This window comes from Pinus tabuliformis, chromosome 4_1 (genome assembly GCF_031772625.1).
Source record: "Pinus tabuliformis cultivar Carrire ecotype Pingquan chromosome 4_1, CPIR1, whole genome shotgun sequence".
NCBI lineage: Eukaryota > Viridiplantae > Streptophyta > Pinopsida > Pinales > Pinaceae > Pinus > Pinus tabuliformis.
This window is the reverse complement of record NC_142303.1, coordinates 379,155,789-379,176,610: the sequence shown is the minus strand read 5'-3', so window position 1 is coordinate 379,176,610 and position 20,822 is coordinate 379,155,789. Positions and strand designations below refer to the sequence as shown.

At 40.5% G+C, this 20,822-nt stretch overlaps 1 protein-coding gene across 1 annotated transcript; it reads left to right on the top strand.

Annotated features, from left to right (window-relative positions):
* The first annotated feature begins 3,294 nt into the window (after positions 1 to 3,294).
* Positions 3,295 to 6,804, top strand: LOC149175881 (uncharacterized). Its single transcript, XM_089421273.1, has 3 exons — positions 3,295 to 4,484; positions 4,968 to 5,641; positions 5,741 to 6,804. The coding sequence occupies exons 1-3, from the start codon at positions 3,295 to 3,297 to the stop codon at positions 6,802 to 6,804; spliced, it is 2,928 nt and encodes a 975-aa protein (XP_089277399.1).
* Positions 6,805 to 20,822: the final 14,018 nt, after the last annotated feature.

The following is a 20,822-nucleotide window of genomic DNA, read 5'->3' as shown; positions in this document are numbered from 1 at the left end:
GATATAACTGAAATGCTCCGAAAAGATCTTGAAGTTAAATGGACTGTCTCTTCCATGCATGCATTTGATTAGATCAATAAAGCTATCTCTGAAGCTACCACCTTGGCGAGCCCTGATTACACTAAACCATTCAGTATCTTTTCCTTTGCCTAAAAAACGACCCTTCTTGTTGTTCTACTACAAAAGAATGAAGATCCCCATGACCAACCCATTAACATTTTCAGTAAGGTTATGAGAGATGTCGAGCTTAAGTATGACATAATTGAGAAGCAAGCCTATGCCCTTATTCAAGCCCTGAAATCATTCAGGATGTATGTCCTACATTCTCCTATTACTGCTTATGTTCCTAACAATGCTGTGAAAATTGTTTTAACCCAACCAGACACTGATGGAAAGAGAGGTAGATGGATCACTCAAATACTGGAGTTTGATCTAACTATCAAAACTACAAAGCTAGTAAAAGGCCAAGGATTAGCTAAGCTTCTAGCTGAATCCAACTGTAAAGTGCTCAGAATCAATTCTGTTTTAGAGATACAAGGGAAGAATCCACAAGAACCTTCTCAAACTTCAGATAAGAAGAATACACAAGAACATTTTGTCCTTGTAGAAGAGGAGAATCCACAAGAACCTTCTCTTCATCATGAAGAAAAGAATCCATAAGAACCTTTACCTTCAGATCAGATCAACCCCTTATACATTGATGACAAATTCCTGTTGTCAGATTAGTACCAAGACATTGTAAATTTCTTGATCCATTTTGAATGTTCAGCATCATTCTCCAAAAGCCAATGTAAAATTCTCAAACTGAAAGCAGTCAAGGACTGTATCATAAATGCAAATTTGTACTGGAAAGACCCACTAATATTTTGTTATTATGTTTAATAGAATCAGAAACTGAAGGAATCATTGACTAGTTTCATATAGGTTTTTGTGGAGGACATTATGCTTGGAGAGAAACAACATATAAGATATTAAGAGGAGGATTTATTGGCCAACATTGTTTTTGCAAGTAGGAGCAAATGTCAGAGGTTGTGTTCCTTGTCAAGTGTTTGCTGGTAAGCAAAAATTAGCAGCTCTTCCACTAGTTCCATCAATAGTCTCACAACCTTTTCTCCAATGGGGATTAGATTTTGTTGGAGAGATTCATCCCACTCCAAGTAATCAGCATAGATGGATCCTCACTGCAACAGACTACTTCACTAAATGGGTGGAATCAATTCCAGTGACAAATGCTACTGATTCAGTAGTAATGAAATTTATTGAATAGAACATCTTATCTAGATTTGATTGCCCAACTCAAATTGTCACTGATAATGCAACAACTTTTTCTAGTGTTAAAATGATTGAGTTTTGTATTGATTATGAACTGCACGCAGCTCTGCGGGCTTGACCTAGCCGGCGTGCCCCTTTCCTGAGCTGCCTCCTGCGGCCTCCCCGCCTGGCAGCCTCCTGCTGCTGGGCTCGCCCGCCCCTGCTCCTTCCTTCCTAAGCTCCACCCCACTTCAGCCTGATTGTAGCTGGTCCTTTTTTGAGCAGCTGCGCCTAGCCATGGCTCCCCCAGGGGGCCCGGACCCTTTGGACCCTCCTCTGCCCCCTCCCCCGGAAGTGATTGCATTCAAAGCAATGATCGCTTCGAGCTTCAAGAGACCACCCTCTGTCAATCAACAGAAGTTCGTCAAGAAGATGGATTCCATCCCCTCGGTAGCCCTTCCTGAAGGAGAAACCTGCAAAGAAGCCTTGAACCTTGCTGAGAGAGGCCTCATAGGCCAGTTCACAGGCCTCTGGCCTTCGGCCAAGTCGGTTGAGGACTGGACGTAGAGGAACTGGAAGCCATTAATCAAAGAAGGTATAAAAAGCTACTTCGTAGGCAAAGGCTTTTTCATCTTTGTATTCGAAAGCGCAGAGGACAGAAGCTTAATCTTCAGAAACAGTCCTTATTTCATGGGCCCCCAAGGTCTATACTTAAACAAATGGTCGCCAGACTTCGACCCAACCCAGGATGTCCCATCAGCTGTACCGGTGTGGGTGTGGCTCCCTCATCTCCCCTTACACTGCTGGAACCAAAAGTCACTCAAGATCATCGGTAATGCACTAGGGAAATACATAGATCAGGCAGTAAGAAAAGATCAATATTCATGTGCACACGTCTGTGTCGAAGTCGACCTGGAAGAGGGCTTGCCGGAAGCTTACAGTCGCAGGCTAGACGCATGTCCAAGAGCTAGACTATGAACAGCTGCCATTCAAATGCAGACATTGCCATGGCTACGGGCACTTCGCCAAACACTGCAAGAAGAAGGCAGAAGAACAATCAGACAAACAGAACGGCGAGCAATGGATTCAAGTACAAAAAACCACTACTTAGAAGAAAGGTAACGGGAAAGGCACTCAGAGAGAGACTCCAAGCAGCACCAACCCCACTCAAGAAAAGATCTCAAATTTTAAAGAAAAGAACCAGAGCAAGACAGTCATAGCAACTCCGGAAAATGAGGAACAGGTCGACCCTCCCATCAACAACACAGAAGATGCAGAAATGGCCCACCTGGAAGCCCCCCAAGGAAGCCCCTCCAATCCTTCATACGCAGAAGTAGCAAGGAAAAAACCAGCTGAAAGCTCTAACTCCTCGGATGAGGAAACCCTCGAGCAACCTACAAGAAAAGTTGGAAGGAAATCTCGTAGAGAAGTAAGGGAAGAGGAGGCGGAAAGGCTCAAAACTCAAGGTAGCCAGCCTACAATAGAGATGTCAATCAGAAGAAACCCCAGGAACAGGCCCCCAAAGGGGGGCTCCCACCCCACCCCTGGTAAATAATGCGCCTCATCTCTTGGAACTGTAGAGGTCTGGGGAACCCCTCGAAAGTAGAAGCTGTTAAGGATCTCCTTAAAATAGAACCCTCAGACATTCTAATGCTCCAAGAGACTAAGATAGAGGGGAAAGCCCTGTTAGACATCAGCAAGAAGAAATGGAAGAAAAGTACAGGAAGAGCAGTCAGCGCAAGAGGCTCATCTGGAGGGCTTGCAACTCTCTAGACAGAAGATCTCTTCCAGCTGAACAAACACCATGAGACCCAGCACTGGATCTACACGGAACTTACGCACTGCACAAGTAAGTTAATTATCTCCCTTTTCAACCTTTATGTACCTGTTCTGTATTCTGAAAAGAGGGACTGTTGGAAATCTCTCACTGAATTCCTTGAGCAGCACTCCCCTAGCAACATCATTCTTGTCGGGGATCTAAATATAGTTTTAAAAGCAAAAGAAAAAAGGGGAGGTACTAATAACAGAGACCCCATGCTCCCCATGGTGGAAGACCTCATCCAGCAGTGGGATCTCCTCGATTTCACTCCGGTCAAAGGGTCCTTCACATGGTCCAACAACAGAGTGGGTGAGGACCATATCGCTGCTCGTCTGGACCGCTTTTTAGTCCAAGGTACATTGATGATGAATAAGAAGATAATCACCACCAAAATATTGCCCAAACTGACCTCAGATCATAAGCCAATCCAGCTTATTCTGGAAGATGAAGAAGATCTCGGCCCAATCCCCTTTCGATTCAGCTCTCTTTGGATAGAAAGGGAAGACTTCATAGAAACAGTGAAAACTGCATGGGCAAAATCAGTCACAGGATCCTCCAGTTATGTGTGGGAACAAAAGCTCAAAGCCAAAAAGCAAGCCCTGAAGGATTGGATCAAGAAACCGGTTTCAAACCCAACCAACCAAAGAAAAGAAACTGTACAGTCCCTTGAGGCCCTGCAAGCAGAAATGGAAAGAGGAGAAATCACCCCAACGCTCCTTGACAAAGAAGTCAAATCTCAATGCTCAACATATCGATCTCTCCGGTTGGAGGAAGAGTATTGGCGAACTAAGTCTCGAAGTCTGTGGCTGAAAGCTGGTGACGGGAACACCACTTTCTTTCACCGCCAATATCGAGCAAGACTCTTCAGAAACCATATTTCTGAAATAACAACCTCAGAGGGGCAGATCTGCAAAGGGTTCAGTCAGATAAAAGAAGCAGCCGTTGATCATTTTAGACAGCTCTACACCGCAGATAACCATGTCAATGAGGAGGAAACTGCTGACCTCCTCTCCAACATCCCTCATCTGGTCAGCCCTGAAGACAATTTCGTTCTCATCAGCCCCATCACTGAAGAAGAAGTCAGCAAAGTCATATGGACTATGGATCCGGACAAGGCCCCTGGGCCTGACGGATTCACCATTCACTTTTACAAGACCTGCTGGGATATTATCAAAATTGACCTACTAAAAATGGTAAAAGGCTTCATGGGAAAAGCCAAGGTAGGGGGAGGAACCAACTCCACTTACCTCGCCCTAATCCCAAAAGAAACCAACCCAAAAACATTCTCCAGATTCAGGCCAATATCACTTTGCAACGCCTCATACAAAATTCTGGAAAAGTTGCTAGCTAACAGGATCAAGCCACTGCTCAACAGGCTAATATCTAGCAATCAAGGTGGCTTTGTAGAAGGCAGGCACATCCTAGATAATGTCATCCAGGTGCAGGAGATTATCCACTCAAGCAACCAGCGCAAAGAAAAAGGCATGTTGATAAAACTTGATATGGCCAATGCCTTTGACCGTGTCAACCGCTCCTTCCTCTACAAAGTCCTCCTCTCCTTTGGCTTTTCCCCTCATTTTGTCAATCTTATCTCTTCCTGCACCCACAACCCCTAGATCGCCCCTCTTGTAAACGGCCGACCCTCCTCTTTTTTTCAAGCCCAGAGAGGCCTCAGGCAAGTATACCCGGTCTCCCCTTTCCTTTACATCCTGATGGAGGTCTCCCTCAGCAGAAAGCTAGTTGCTGAAAAAGCCTCAGGCTCCCTCCCTGGCCTCAAACCCTCCTCTTCCTCCCCAGCTCAGAACCATGCTCTCTTCACGGACGACTCCCTCCTCCTGGGAGGTGCCTCAGCCAGAATAGCCAAAGACTTTGATTCTGTACTCAATTGCTATTGCAGGGTCTCGGGAGCCTCTATCAACAGGAATAAAAGCGAAGTCTATGGCTGGAACATTGGGCAGCAGGAGCTCACTAGTATCTCCAACCTGATAGGCTTCAAAGGACACGCCAAATGGGAAAAGATCAAATACCTTGGCCTCCCCATCACAAACGGATTCAACAAGAGGTCGTTGTGGACTGAAATCATCAGCAAGATAAAAACAAAAATTATAGGTTGGGGAGGATATTGGCTTACAAAAGCAGGCAAACTCATCCTGATCAAGACTGTCTTATCGGTGCTCCCTATCTACCAAGCAGCTTTCCTTCTCGCCCCCAAAAGCGTAACAGATCAAATCTCTAAAATCCTCAGGGAATTCCTTTGGAAGGGTGGGAAAGGAAACCAAAACAAGTTTCATCTAGTGAAATGGGACGTGGTCAAGCGCCCATTCTCTGAAGGAGGCCTCCAGATTCGTGATCCAGCTCTAGCCAACCTGGCATTGGGAGGCAAGATAATATGGAAACTCTTCAAAGAGCCCAACCACCCTGTCAGCGACATGCTGAAAACAAAATACGCGCATAACGTCCAGCTCAGAAATATCCAGACAGCGCATTCAAATCACAGTTCTCAGGTATGGAAACTATGCAGCAAAACAATGAGTTTCTTCATGCGCAGCGCGTACAGTATCCCAGGAAGCGGTAAACACATAAATTTGTGGCAAGACAGAATCATGAACCGTGAAACCCTTGCATAAATTGATGAAATAACAGAGCTAAAATGTTGGCTTGAACGTGCAGGTATTAAAAGCCTCTATGACCTGTCAAATTGGGATTGCCACGATAACTGGAAAAGCTGGGATTTCTTTGGAATTCCAGAGCGATTACATCAACAGAAGAGTGTCCTAGAAGATCTGTTAGAAGACGCAGCCCCAGTGAACAGAAAGATGAAGGATAGTTGTGGATGGGGGCGTTCAGGAATCTACACAACGGCCGCAGCCTATAACTCCCTTCAGCCAAACAGGAACAGTAGTAAACTGCCAGAATTCTGGAAGAAAGTATGGGATCCGTTAGCACTACCTAAAGTAAACTTTTTCTTCTGGACGTTGGTCCACAATAAGTTGCTAACTGGAGACAATTTGATGAAGAGAAGCATAGCAGGGCCGCATAGCTGCGAGCTGTGTAAAAGGAGCTCAGAAACAGCCAGACATCTCTTTATGGAATGCAAGTTTGCCAAAGATGTATGGGGTCTCATTCTACAAGAGTTACAAATCCCAGCCCCCTCTTATAACTCTGTTGCTGACCTATTCGACTCGTGGAATCAAAGCTACCCCAGCAAAATTCCCAGCAAGTCCATCTGGAGAAAAGTCTGGAACGCTATCCCCAAGTTTGTATGCTGGCAGATTTGGCTGACCCGGAATGACTTGATATTCAATGACAAGCTGCAAACTCCTTTTGTGGTAGTGGCAAAGGCGAAATCCCTTCTCCTTGAAGCAATCCAACAACAACATTCTCTAGAAGATTCCTTGCTCCTCCCCGAAGAAGAGAGGTGGCTGGGCCCCCTCTCCCCTCAGCCTTGGAAGCAGTTAAAAGCCCCTCATTCAGCAAACCCAGAATGGTGTAAAAGGGACTCCGAATCCAACTTCCATGAATGGTGGCGCCAACAAAAAACAACCACGATTTTCTTTGACGGAGCCTCCAAAGGCAACCCCGGGACAACAGGAGCCGGAGGGGTCATCTATGCCCCGGATGGCACTAAAAGGGACAGTTTTTGCTGGGGCATCAGGCAGAAAACCAATAATCAGGCAGAGATTCAAGGCCTCCTTATAGCTTGTCAAATAGCTAGAGATAGAGGTGAAAAATAATTCCAAGCATTTGGAGATTCAGAGATCTTAATAAAAAACTTGAACACGGGCAAACTGTTTAACAATGCATGCCTCAACAAATCTCTAAACAGATTAAAGAGCGTCCTGCTTGACTTTGACTCCTACAAATTCCTCCACATTCTCAGAAGCCTGAATAGTGAAGCAGACCTGATGGCAAACAAAGGCTGCATGCTGGGGAAAGGACAACTCCTCATAAATGGCGAAAGCTCTTATCATCCCTGTAATCCATGAGGATCCTGATTATAGTATCAGCATAAGAAACAGAAATGAATGTAATGTAATGATGGCAGCCACAGCGTGAGTCCTATCTATTCCACATATTAATAAAACATACCCGTTTCAGTGAAAAAAAAGAAAAGATTGAGTTTTGCTAGAAATATCAGATTATATTACATCATTCAACTCCATATTACCCATAAGGTAATGGCCTTGCATAATCCTCCAATAAAAGTCTGGTAAAGGTAATCAAAAAGACTCTAGCAGATCATAAAAAGAGTTGGGACTCTCATTTAATTTATGAAGTATGGGAAAACAGAATTACTCCAAAGAGATCTACTAGAAAATCTCCTTTCCAGTTAGTTTATGGGAAAGATGCAATCTTCCCTACTAATTTGGCCTTCCCTGTTTTAAAATTCCTGTAGGATTCAACAAATGAACCCGATGATTTTTCAAGGAGAATAAATCAGATTATTGAACTAAATGAAAACAGAGATGAAGTTCAATACAAATTGAAAAAGTATCAGAATAAGATGAAGAGCCTGTTTTACAGAAGAGCCAGGGAAAGGGACTTCAAAGAAGGTAACCTAGTTCTAAGGTGGGATTCCAGGAGAGAAGAAAAGGGAAAACATGGCAAGTTTGACAACCTGTGGTTTGGACCTTTAGCAATTGCTGAAGTGAAGGGAAACAACACTTTTGTGCTAAAAAATCTTGATGGGCTATATTCCACTTATTCTGTAAATGGAAGGTTTCTCAAACCTTACATTTAGTACTGAGAAATTGAAGTAGATTTCATTACTACCATTGTAAAAACTCCGGTTTCTTTTACTTTTCAAGTTGTCAATGTGATTTTTTACAACAAAAGACTCCATAGCCCGAGGAGAAGGCACATGGATCTGTAGGTTCTCTGCATTCTACAGGAGAAAGCAGTCCCCAAATGGAGCCAATGTTGTAGCATTTTTTGGTTTTGGTAAGTTAGAATCAATTAGTCAAAAAATGAAAATATTTTTCAAAAAATGTTAAGCTAGGATATGGACAAAAAGAATATTGAATAAAAATGTTAAGAAATATTTTAATAAATATGTCCATATCAAAGAAAATGTTGGAATAAATGCCCTAAAGAATGAAGGCAAAAATAAAATGTTAGGTTAGAGAGAAAATAAAAAAGCAATAAACTATGAAAGTGTGCAAGTCCAAGTGCCACTACTTTTTACTTTATTATGCAAAATAATGGTTGTGTGCGGTTTGTCATAAATGCCACAACCCATGATAGTCAAATAGTTTAATCTTGACTAGTTCATGCTTTAAATTTCATGTTTATAGTTAGAGAATAAAGATCTAGCTAAATTGTTTAATCTTGGCAGATCAGTAGTTAGGTAGAGAATAATAAGGAGCTCATGAGTTTAATCTGAGCCCTTGGATGTTATAAGGTTAGAATTTGATAGTTTTCTTTTCAAAAGAAAAAGGAAGAAAAGGGTCTGCTAACCTAAATGCACTCAATTTAGTGAAGAAAAAATGTTAGGATAAGTAAAGGGTAGGTAGAAGAAAGGTTGTAGAAGTACAAAGTTGATTGAAGCATAAGCACATTTATCATTCTTAATCCAATGTTTCAATGTGCAGGAGCAGTCATGAAACTAAAAGGATGTTCAATAGCTAATTTGATTAACTTCCCCTCATTTCATTTCACCCCCCACTACATAATTACTAATTTCCTCATTATCCCATCATTTCTGTTAAACACACATATGGCAAAGACAAAATAGGAAAGATAAGCATGAGATTACATTTATTATTGACAATGATATACATTTATAGTATATTCGTGTGACTGTTGGGTTCCACATTCCAAGATCTCTTGGACTCTCATGGATGTTCACATTCTACACCAACCCATAGAGGATTAGGTGTCCAACATTCCCCCCCTTAATCTGAATGGTTATGTATGAGTCCAAGAAGAGAGTTGTAATACAAAATGTGAAAAAATGCATGGCAGCACTAGGCTGAATGTGCTCTCTGAAATGTTGGTATAAAGGGTAGTGGTTTAAGGATGACCACCAACACTAGAACGCTTAGTGCAATTCCCAGAACTCTTCCAAGTCTGGCATGAAACTCAGGTCTTCTGCTAGAGGAAGTGCTCCTAATGCTTTGAAGATGGAAACCTTCAACCAATAAAGGGAAGTCTCACCCCGCATAAAAGGGAGAACCTCAACCTGAAAAGGGAAGTCTCAACCTATGATGGTTTAAGGATGACCAACAACTCTGGAATGCTTAATGTAATTCCTAGAACTCTTCCAAAACTGGCAAGAAGTTGAAGTCTTCTGCTAGAGGAAGTTTCCCCAATTCTTTGAAGAGGTATCACCAACTGAAGGCATGCTCAGGGGCATCTTTGTCTCTGGCTACAACTCTAAATCTGGTATGGCAGGTTGTGGCTCAAGCTCGCTTGATGTGGCTTTGAATCTTGTAGATGACCATCATTCCCTCCCTGTTAGATACAAGGTGAGATGATGGAGAAAACTCAAATGCAATATTGTTCAATACTCCAGAAAAATTTCGGACATGTGACTGAAATATCCTCTTGGCTATTGATGCCCATTTCCAAGAAGTGATCCATCCAAGATGATTTATTGTTCTTGCAGGAGATTTGTTTCTAAAGCATCTGTTTGAAGAATGACTGGTTTTATGACAGTGCTTACATGGATGAAGATCAAAACAGTGATCTTTCATATGGCTAACTTGGTCACAGTGTTGGCATTTCACAATTTGTTGTCGTTGTTGTGGAAGAAGATTAGATTCTAGAATAGCTGAAGGTGAACTGTCATGAAGGAATCCGGCACTATAAAATTGAATGGGCTTTGAATAATCTGGAATATGAAAGGACACATCCTTGTCATATCCAAGACCAGTTATGTGCTTGTTGTGGACAAGCTCTTCGCAAGGTCTGATGATGGGCTTGGGAAGTGCAAACTAAACTTTTGCATCTGCATGTAACGTTGTTGCTTTATTGGGCACTAGATCTGAATCAACTGTAACATTATTGTCTTGCTGCTTATGGGAGTCTGTTTCAATCTTCTGAACAGAAACAGGTTCAGAATGATGACTCCACTGTTGTAATTCTTCCTGCTGTAGTTGAGATTCAAGCTGCAAAAACTCAATATTCTCATGTGCATTTTGGAGACAAATTTTAATATTGGAAAGAGAGGTTTTGTTGATCTTAACCATCTCATCAACAGTGGAATGTATTAAATTATTCAGTAGTTTTAATACATCATCTATTCGATCCATTTCAAACCAATATAATCAGAGAAGTGATGTTATCTTCAGCTACAAATTGGCCTATAAAATGATAAATAGTTGCAACTATTAGATGAGTAGTAGGATACCAATATCACCAAGTCATTGTAGCAGATGCAGCAAATGACTCGCTGCTTCAATGCACTTACTTCTCAAACTACTCACACTGTGCAAAAGAAGAGCCAATCTTCTTCTTCTTCTTCTTCTTCTTCTTTTCAGTTGTAGAGCCTACTTGCAAAACATCTTTTCATTCCAGATTCACAGATGCAATCATCTTCCAGATTCTTGACATACAAATTGGTGAATTTTTTATCGGCAGAAGGTCCAATGAGCTTTCCCACATATACTAGCTTCTCACCTGCACAAGTCCCCCTCTCAATTGCATTTCAGTTTGATATCCTTGACATGATATGCTAGAAGGTGAGTGATTATATACAGGAAACTTAATCCATGACAAATAAATAACATAGATCATTGCACTTGTAATTGAGATGCCCTCACAGTTCAAAATGATAAATGCATTGAATTTTGAGCCTCCACACACTCATATACACTGACTGATATTGACTTGTTTTCTGTGTATGAAAACCACCCAACAGTGCTATAAATTCTGTGCCAGAAGAGCAAACTTTAACCCAGAAATTCTTCCCTCACTCAGCCTTGTTTTTTGTGCACAATCCCTCTCAGAATGCCTCAATTTATGTGCCAGACTACAGCAGAAATTCTCCTTGAAATTCGCGCTTCAATTTCTTACCAGAATGCCTTACGAAATGTGCTACTACAACCAAAATCTACGTCGATTGTCACCTAAGTTCTCAGGCCCTATTTCACTGAACTGTGGTAGAAGTATAGAGGTTCAAATAGCTCGTAAACCCCTTAGAAACTTCATTGAATCTTGCACTCAGCTATCCCACAGAACTCCATGGACATTGTAAGAGCTGCAACAATAGGAGTAAGCCTAGGACATGTTACAGTGCGCACTGAACAAAGTGAATATAAGCTTGAGATGAAGAGATAACACGTGACCTTCACAGGGCTTTTAATGCACCAAGAATTTGTAGGAACTTCACTACTCAATGGAACATAAAGCGCAATCACTGCTCATTTACCTTCTACTTAGTAATGAAAGACAAGAACATCGCGTTAGAGCCTTAGATCATGTAGTAGAGATTCATGAAAATCAAAATAAATCTTTCACGTCAAGTTCACCATTTCAAGTCAGAGTACCAATGCAAAATAAATTTTAAGTGTCAGTTGGTAGGGCATTGTCATTCATGTTGTAGTCGACATTCCTTTTCTGGAGTTTCTCGCTGAATAAACACACAATCAAAAAAGGCCTTCAAGAATCCACCAATGTCGAGCATATTCCATAAGCTCTAGAACCAAAGGCTTGATAATGCAAGTGTATTTTTTTTTTCGGAAGCTTGGAAATTGCCATAAAGGCACTATAATCAATCAGGTCTCACTAGGGTGTATCATTTCACATTGAAAAACAATATATACAACTCCCATGTGGGCTCCAGCTCGCCACTATCCATGTTCACGTCCATCATTGGAATTGGAATTGTAATGAATAAAAATATAATAGAATAGTGAACCGGACAAGTATTCAAGGCTTTCAAATCGTGAGAAAATATAGAACTTTCTTATAAGGTATATCAGAAACTCCACGGATATCAATCTTCCTAAATTCTAGACTATGAGAAATAATAAAGTTAGTGAGCACCATCCCTCCTCTTCAGCTTTCTTTTTCTACCTATTTGTGACGTTATCAGACTTCTACGACAACAGGGCATGACGTCATCCAAGTCAATGGCAAGCATCAGTAACATGTGCAATAACGTAGACACACTAAATGGCACCTATATGACTACTGATAAAAACCCTTTTCTTAAACCCAGTGAATCCTTCATCTCTTACAATGGCCTTCCACTGATTGAATATGCCACTTCTCCCATCTACTATGCAGAAGCGATTGAGGACGACAGAGAGAAAACATCATTCAAAGTTGTCGTTGAAGCCATAGATGCCCACAGCAACTCCAAAGCCTTATCAAGACCAATCGTTACCATCATTTCCTCCATTTCGCTTAGGTCTTTCACTTGCAATTGGTTCAAGAGAGTAATTCTGGTAATGGTGGAAATTGGAAGGATATTCAAATCATTTGTAATTATAAATGTAAGAGTCACGAAAACCAGTATGCCGATATAACATAAATTTCAGAAGCGCGGGGAGGCACATCATATAACATAAATTTCAGAAGCGCGGGGAGGCACATCATACAACATAAAAAGAGCGCAGTGTTATGGGTTACGGAAACCACGCTCGGATATGGAGACAGTGTTCTGACTGGACAAAGAGCGGTAGTGTTTGTTGGTAATAATTATGCATACAGCGTTAAAAAAGTCGTGGGTGGAGGCAGAGAAGCCAAAAAAGGAGCTGGGGAATGCCAAGAGTCGTTTGCAGTGGGAGGAGGTATGGTAATGCCGTGACAACGTTCAATATGGAGAAATGGTATGGTGTTAAATGAATATACTACAATGATAATTTTTCATGATATGCGATGTGGTATCGGTGGTAATAATTGTGCGTACAAAGTTTAAAAACAACACTTCATCACAGCATAATATAAATCAACCTATGAGAAATAACATACCAAATGGTATGCAGTTTTGGTTTGAATGCACAATGTTCAACCTCCAGCACAACGCCTCTGACACACATAATTTGACAATGGCTCCAGGAAGAAGGTGTCAATTATGCAATGGCAGATCTCTCAGTTCTGCAAAATAGGCAGAATAGGCAAAACCGATTTTGCATGGGAGAATATACATAGCGCAAGTGGGCAGAGATTGCAGCTAGGTCCAACGAATTGTGGGCAGAGGTTACAACTAGAATTTAGCTGACAACATATTCATGAAATGCAGGACTGACATGCACAGAGATGCCACAAAATTAGTGGCTCATATTTGGGTAGGGCAGGAGTACACCTGCTCTGATACCATGTTAAACACACATATGGCAGAGACAAAATAGGAAAGATAAGCATGAGATTACATTTATTATTGACAATGATATACATTTATAGTACATTCGTGTGACCATTGGGTTCCACATCCCAAGGTCTCTTGGTCTCTCATGGTTGTTCACATTCTACACCAATCCATAGAGGATTAGGGGTCCAACAATTTCCTAAGAAAATACCCTTTTCCCTTCATTTTCACCATTGCCCTTGGTTTCACACATTTTCCTAGCAATTTACCCTCCAAAGGTCATTTCCCTACTCAAAACCCCTTTTCCCTAGTGTGAAACCCATTTCCCTTTGAAAAAATCACTTTCCCCCTCTAAATTCCCTAAAAACCCATAAAACCCCCCTTGTCCTAAGTTTTTATTCCCCCCTCCGCTTTATTTAACTTTAACTCTGCCTTCATGTTTTCTCGACAAAAACCCTTTTAACCTATAAAGACCCCTATAGCCTAAGTTTTGTTTCACCCCGCATTAATTAACAAAACTCTGCAAATCCACCATTTTCCAATATAAAAACCCATTTAACCCACCACCCTTGGTAGGGTTAAATAAACCCCACCACAGTTAACTCCGATCCCACTCCTAAACCCATCGCGATATGTTTAATCGTCGCTTTATTCAATAAAATAATTACAAATCCTTTGTAATTATTCCTCGGGCCCTACTAATCTATGCGGCTGTTCCCTCCGTGCATCTCGACCACGCGACAACCCTCCGATCACCCGCTCCCAGATCTAATGACCCGCAACCATATCGCGCGCTCCCGATCTCTGACCTTTACCCACCCGAGAGCACGCAAGATTTGTGGTTTTGCTCGGGCCCCTTGTGGTTACGTGGCAACTCTACATTAACTCGCATGCCCTTGGAGAAAAACCACTCCACGACCAAAAGCGGTGTGATGAGTAATGAAACCACCTCCCCGCGTAGGCCGAAACCATTCACTGTTCATAATTATGAATTTTTGTGCCAAAGTTAATCGTTAATTGTTTAAATGCGAAAACCCTTGATTTCTCTCCTTTCGCTCATTTTTTCAGTAAAACCTGTTTAACCCTGCCTGCACCACCGTGAGCCTCTGCAACCCGATTTGACCTCTGATTACATTCCAAACACTGCCAGGACTCTGTCCATACACTATCTTGTTCCCTGAAGCCATTTCGGCCCTCCCTATCAGCCTGTATTTTTCTTAACAATTGTTGTATTTTGCAGGCGATCATATAAAACCTATTTGTTCCAGATTCACAAGGAAATCCATTCAAAAGCCTTTATTCAGAAGAAAAAGACATTTATTACATAGCAGAAGGAAACAATTTACAAAGGCAGTAAATGATAAAACAAAGAAGAAATCCTTCACACAGAGACAGTAAATGTTAAACAGAGGAGGCAGATAAAAACATATAGTTAAAAGAAAAACGGACGAAATATACAGAAAGATGATCAATGCCCAACTACCTGATACTAAGACATGTAAAAACTAAATGATTTACTGTTGAAATACACAGTAAAAACTTGAAATGTACAGAAAAGTAAAAATCACAGTAAAGGTTATTGACTGGTCAACAAGGTCAAAGAGTATCAGATGAAAGGTCATAAGTAAATATGGCATCTAGCATGAAGACCAAATAGCCAAGCAGCTTAAAGGGAAAAAGATCAAATACCAAAGCCAGCAAAACCTAAATAACAAGGACAGCAAACAACAGTTCAATAGTTGTCTCTATCTTCTTGCATGAAGATATTTCCTTTTCCTTGAATAAATCTATTTTTGTAAAAACAGTTTAGTATATTTTCTTAGTTCTATTGTTGTATAAATAACTCTCCTTATGAGTTATTATGGGTTGACCATTGAAAGAGAGTTTCACTCTTGAAGAAGGGTTGCACTCTTGAAGAAAGGTTGCACCTTGATGAAGCATTTGTAAACATTTGATGTACTTAGCTTTTATGGACCCTTAATACAAAGCAAAGGATTCTGAATTCAGATTTACACAATTTGTGTTTCTTGTAAGTTTTTTCAGTAACACTCATTATGTTTTTCTTCATATTCTTATGTCTTACAGAGATACCTAGGTAGGAATAATTGTGTTTCAATCTATTCCTATAAGCTTCTGAAGTGATAATCTATAAAGGGAATGGATTAATGAACTGTATGTTTAATTAATTCCCTCTGAATCAATAAATCATCAGCATCTTGTTGTAAGCATAAGCATATTCTCTTGAACCTTATGAACATCGGTTAGAGGTTTTCATACTTATGATTATTTAATTTTCTATCTGAAATTTGTGCTAATCATATTATTTTTTGTTTCTGCTCACTACCATTCAAGTTATTTCACTGTGTGAAATTTTATAGCAACCCTCTGTTTTGGTATTAATATTATTCAAAAGGTTAGGCGTTACAGTGTTACATCTATTTCATTCATTGTTCCTCCAATTTAAAACAAAAACCCCAAAACAATTATCTTAGATGCTCTAGCTTGATAACTGACCATTATCAACTCAAAGGTACAATAGTCGCCTCTTTAATTTTCCCAGTGACCCTTAAAAACCGACAATTTTTTTTTAATAGTTTGGGCTATATATATAAAATTAAAAAAATATATATATCAAAGGTCGATTGGTCGGTGGTCAAACCTAACCAACCTGGCCCCAATCAAGTCACATTATATATATATATATATATATATATGGAACAATGGAACCATATCAGTAGAGACCGACGGGATTTCAACCCACCTGGCCCGGTGGGGCTGACCCACCAAATAGGCGGTCTCAAATTAAATACCGTTACACATAAAACGTGACATTGTTAAATCAAAAACATCGTTGTATATTTAACCGCCAAACCAAACCATTAAGCCCGCACTATATTGGGTCGGGTGTGGTTTTGAACCCCTGACCCCACGGTAACCACTTGCCAGACTTCACCAATGGGCCAACAACCAATGTTGGTGATTCCACTCAAATTTGAATATTTAAACCTCTCATTTCCCCATTCGACTCGAACCGGTGAAGGGCGGACTAGCGAAACCCTGAGCTGCCAGGAGGGCCGAAACCATGAGCGAGGAATCTATTTTTATGCTAAGAATATTCCCTTGGGGGGCCAGAGGTGCCAGTGTCAAAATTTGACAAGTTTATAGTCATTTTCACACGTTTTCTCACCAGGATTCCAACCATGTTGTCTGTTTCTGCAGCCAAGGTCTCCATTTTCAGGCCATAATTGGAAATGGAGGTATATAGGTCGTTTTTGTAAAGTTGCTTGTAATTCATTTCTTTGTTGCCATTTAATGAAAGAAGGCCTCCCCACTATGAGTGGGGCCCGAAGACGTCGCCCACACTGGGTGAATTTCGAAATCAAATCGTTTGTGTGTCTTTGATCTCATGGTTGCTTTATGATTTCAGCTTCTTTTTCATGTAGTGACATGGTTAACAAGCTATTTTATATGCAATTTTGTATGCATATTTTGGTTAAAAGATCTAGATCACTCCAAAATCCAACCTAGACTCTATGGGAGCAGTGAATTTATAGGGTAAATGAGGTAGTTTTGGATTTACCATTCTAGGGCTTAGATCCATATTAGAGGGATGTAAGTTCTAGGGAATAAGAGATAAGACCCCAATATTAGGAGTTCAAGATTTGATCCAACAGTAAATGTCTAAAACCACTTCTAAAGCTTCTAGAAAAAGAAACTTCGAAATTATTTTATATTTTGTACTCATTTCCCGCTATTATCATACTTTTTGGGAAAGCAAAATACACTGGCCAACGCACTTTCCATGTGTGCAACCTGCATTAGCGCAATATGTCTTAATGGTAAGTGTGATGATTCATAAAATTAAGGTTTAAGGTTTTTAGCCAATGTCATCCAAGATTCTTGTGACTTTTGGAAAGAGAATGATTTTGGCTTTGTAGGGGATCATTGCGAAGTGCCAATCGATGGTGATAGATCTAGGTTCAGGTTATTTGTTTGGCTGCAACAAAATAATCTGTAATAATAACAATGGAGGGAAATGTGTAGGAAGGAGCAACATAAAACCCTAGTGATACATAGGAACAAACAGGGACAATGGGGAAGAAGTGACAACCCCTGCTAACACATGAGAGCTACCAGGGGTAGAATTAGAAGAATAAGTTGTCATCCCTACTAATACACAAGAACCAATAGAATTAGTAAAGGAAGTAAACATCCTTGTTGATACACAAGGACCAACAAAGAAGATGGAAAAATAAGGCGGAACCCTTGCTAACATACAAGAACCAATAGAGGAGGGTTTGGAAGAAAGGTTTGTTGAGAACCAGATAGGGGAAAAAGATGTTGCAACATAAAAAGGAGCAGAACTATAACATAGAGTTGTATCTCAACAATCCATTGTTGTTGCATAAGCCTTGAGGAAAGTACAAAAGGTCAAGAGGAAGCAAAAACCTCCAGGCACACTTTCCTTTACCCCTTTTCATTCTTTCTCATTAAAAGATGTTGGAAAGAAACAACAAGGAGCTACAACACAAGGTTAAGGCTCTAGAAGCTAAACTAAATTCCAAACAACCTTTTGAGGGCTTCAATTACCTAGCTCGGGAAGCAAGACTCCTTGATAAAAATGAATCAACTCTTAGAGCCAAGGAATCAGTCGAAGGAGAAATTCATAGGGATAAAGCCTATAATTAGGAAGTGATTATCCAAACAAAAGAAGACAAATATGAGATGCTTGAAGCATCCACTTAAAGAAAGGGAAATATGACAAACAAGAAATATATTAAAGCAGATATTTAGGATGTGTGGGAAAAATCCAAGGACCGGGGAGAATTTTAGGGGCTAATATTCAAAAGTGGGATAATTTTCCATGCTTTTCCAAAAAAAAAATGCCAAATTTCATTTTCTCTAAAAATGATTCACCTAGAATTTATAAAATCAATTCATTTTACCTTAATAAATTCCAAAACTCTATATAGAGAAATATAAAATAATTATAATTCTAAATATTTTTATAGAAATATTGTCAAACATTTTACAATTTTCATATTAGGGACTTGTAAGATTCACCAAGTTTTCTAAACATTATGATAAATTTCCATCCTTAAAATTTTCCTTGCCAAGGATGATAAATGGGAAAATATGATGACACCTTATGAGGAAGGGATGTTGTCCATTAGGGAGAATTTCCAAGCTATCAAGAACCTTAAGGATAAGTGGGAAGAACACTTAGAGGCATATAGAGCTAAATGGGACCACAGGAAGAAGGAGATGAAAGCAAAATAGGAGAAAACCTTGAAGCTTCAAATACGAGTGGAAAAGTTGGAGTTTGAAAGAGTAAGCTTGGGTTGTTAGTGGAGTATGCACTCAATTGCAAGGCAACTGTCCCTATCTATAGCATGTATCTACAAGAAAAGTATCTCATGTTCTAGAGGAAGGCCCTAATGACCATCAAACCCTATGAAATTAATTCTCCAAGCAGCTTCCTAAATGCCTATTATGCAAGCATAAATGAAAATAGGAACTTGTTGTATGAGCTATACTAGCATTACATTTTTTTGTATCATGATCTAGCCTGGAACCCTAACCACTTTGGGGGAGATGTCTAATTGAGACCCATTATGTCTTAGTTGAATAATCATGTTGATTGGGTATTCACTTGCAAGGTGGAAAAAACAACTATAGTTGTAATCTGTGGATTAGGGGAGAATATTATAAGCCCAAGGATGTTCTCTTTACACATTGCAGCTTTGTGAACTCCCAACGACATGTAGAGTTCATTGCTCATGACAGACAAGAAGTCATTGATCACTATAAAACACAAATAGAAGTATTGTAAAAGATAAGTATAGAAGGTTGTGATCAACGATGGGAGCAGGCTACAAAGGATATGCATCAAAGAGACCCATTAAACCCCACTAATATTTTAGTGACACTAAAGAGAGTGCACTAATACATCAAATGCATGGAGAGTTGGATAGGCCTCAATTTCCACCTTCCCATAATCTGGTTGCCATCCCCAAGATGTCAAAAAGACTACAACCTGACTGGGAAAGAAGAGGTTTCCTGTAGGAGGGATATTAAGAAGAGAAAAGATAATTTCCATGCCCATGAAGCATGGGATGTTGACTATAACATCAACAATCTCCATGGAAGTCATTCCCATTCTGAATCAGATTGATTATCTAGTTGCATAGGGACATGCAAAACTTTGGATGGGGGAAGATGATGGGTGCCCAAATTGGCATCCTTTCGACAACCATTAACCACCTTTTTGATACCTTTTTTCCATACACATACCTGTTGATAGTGTTGGACCCGCCAACATGTCAAGGGGATCTCCCCGATGAGAAGTCCCAATTAGACCTCAGACTGTTTGGTGTAGGATTCCCAGCAGTGGTTCGTAAGGTAATGCCTTGACCGCAATGTCGCACAGAGGCAAGTAAGATAACTCTGTCAGTAGCAAGGGTGTGACTGATGCAGTGAGTCAAAGAAGGTGTATGAGAGGTTCTAACACATAAAGGGGAGATGAGGGTGAAGGTGAGTTCCAGGTTGAAAGGGATCAGTCCCAACTCGACTAGGAACACACAACACAAAAGGACATGCACAGCTTCCGGCGGAGCAATCCACTCGGATGTGGCAGTCACAACATACAAGGTAAGATAACACGTACAACACTCACGGATCAGTCCGAGATGAGTGCAACGGTTGTTACAACAAGGTTCATGTGAAAGATCTGTCTGGTGTCCGGCAGAGCAGTTGACACGGACAGGACAACATTAACAACATATACAACACATTAACAACAAGATTCATATAATTTCATACAAATTAGTTCATACACAAATATGTAAGTTAAACAACATATATCATTAAGGCAACCGGAGTAGTCCAACTACAATAACAACATATGCATGAAAATGTGTTAGCTCTTATTATATAAAGAAGTGTAAGTCACAATCATACAATACATCCATGTAAACTTGCTAGCCCCAACAATGGAACGTTACAGCCACATCTTCCTGCTCCTCCAAAGAGATGAACTAGCTCTGTGCAATGGAGAAGCCAAGGCGCGTTACAATACTATCCAAGCTTTATCCAAGATAGTCTTATCAGAAGCTTGGTTGACCAAAAGCCTCTACAATGAGTTATGAGGGACTATTTATAGCAAAGTGTGGGGTGATCCTTAACATTCCCCTTTGTGACAATTCAACTATCCTCATGACTCTTCACCTACTCTATGACTGTTACATCCAACCATTGACACTTGACTTACACTTGACATGCCTCAACATTACAATGCACATGTACTGATGTGAGACAACATGGCTTAAGAAAGCCTTGCAAGACATCACTGACACTCGGTCCATTGTGATGAGACCAACTCTTTGACATGCTTTTGATGGTGAAGGTGGTGAGCTGATGCCAAGCTTGGTCATCCATGATGGTGTGCATGCACCTCATGGTGACATCTTGCTGAAGCGAACTCTTGCCTCCGTTGCA

Coding starts and splice junctions, on each gene's coding strand:
- LOC149175881 (XM_089421273.1), top strand. CDS start 3,295: ATGGTGGAAGACCTCATCCAGCAGTGGGATCTCCTCGATTTCACTCCG. Junction 4,485..4,967: donor GGTGGCTTTGTAGAAGGCAG/GCACATCCTAGA, acceptor TTGCTATTGCAG/GGTCTCGGGAGCCTCTATCA. Junction 5,642..5,740: donor GTACAGTATCCCAGGAAGCG/GTAAACACATAA, acceptor TTGAACGTGCAG/GTATTAAAAGCCTCTATGAC.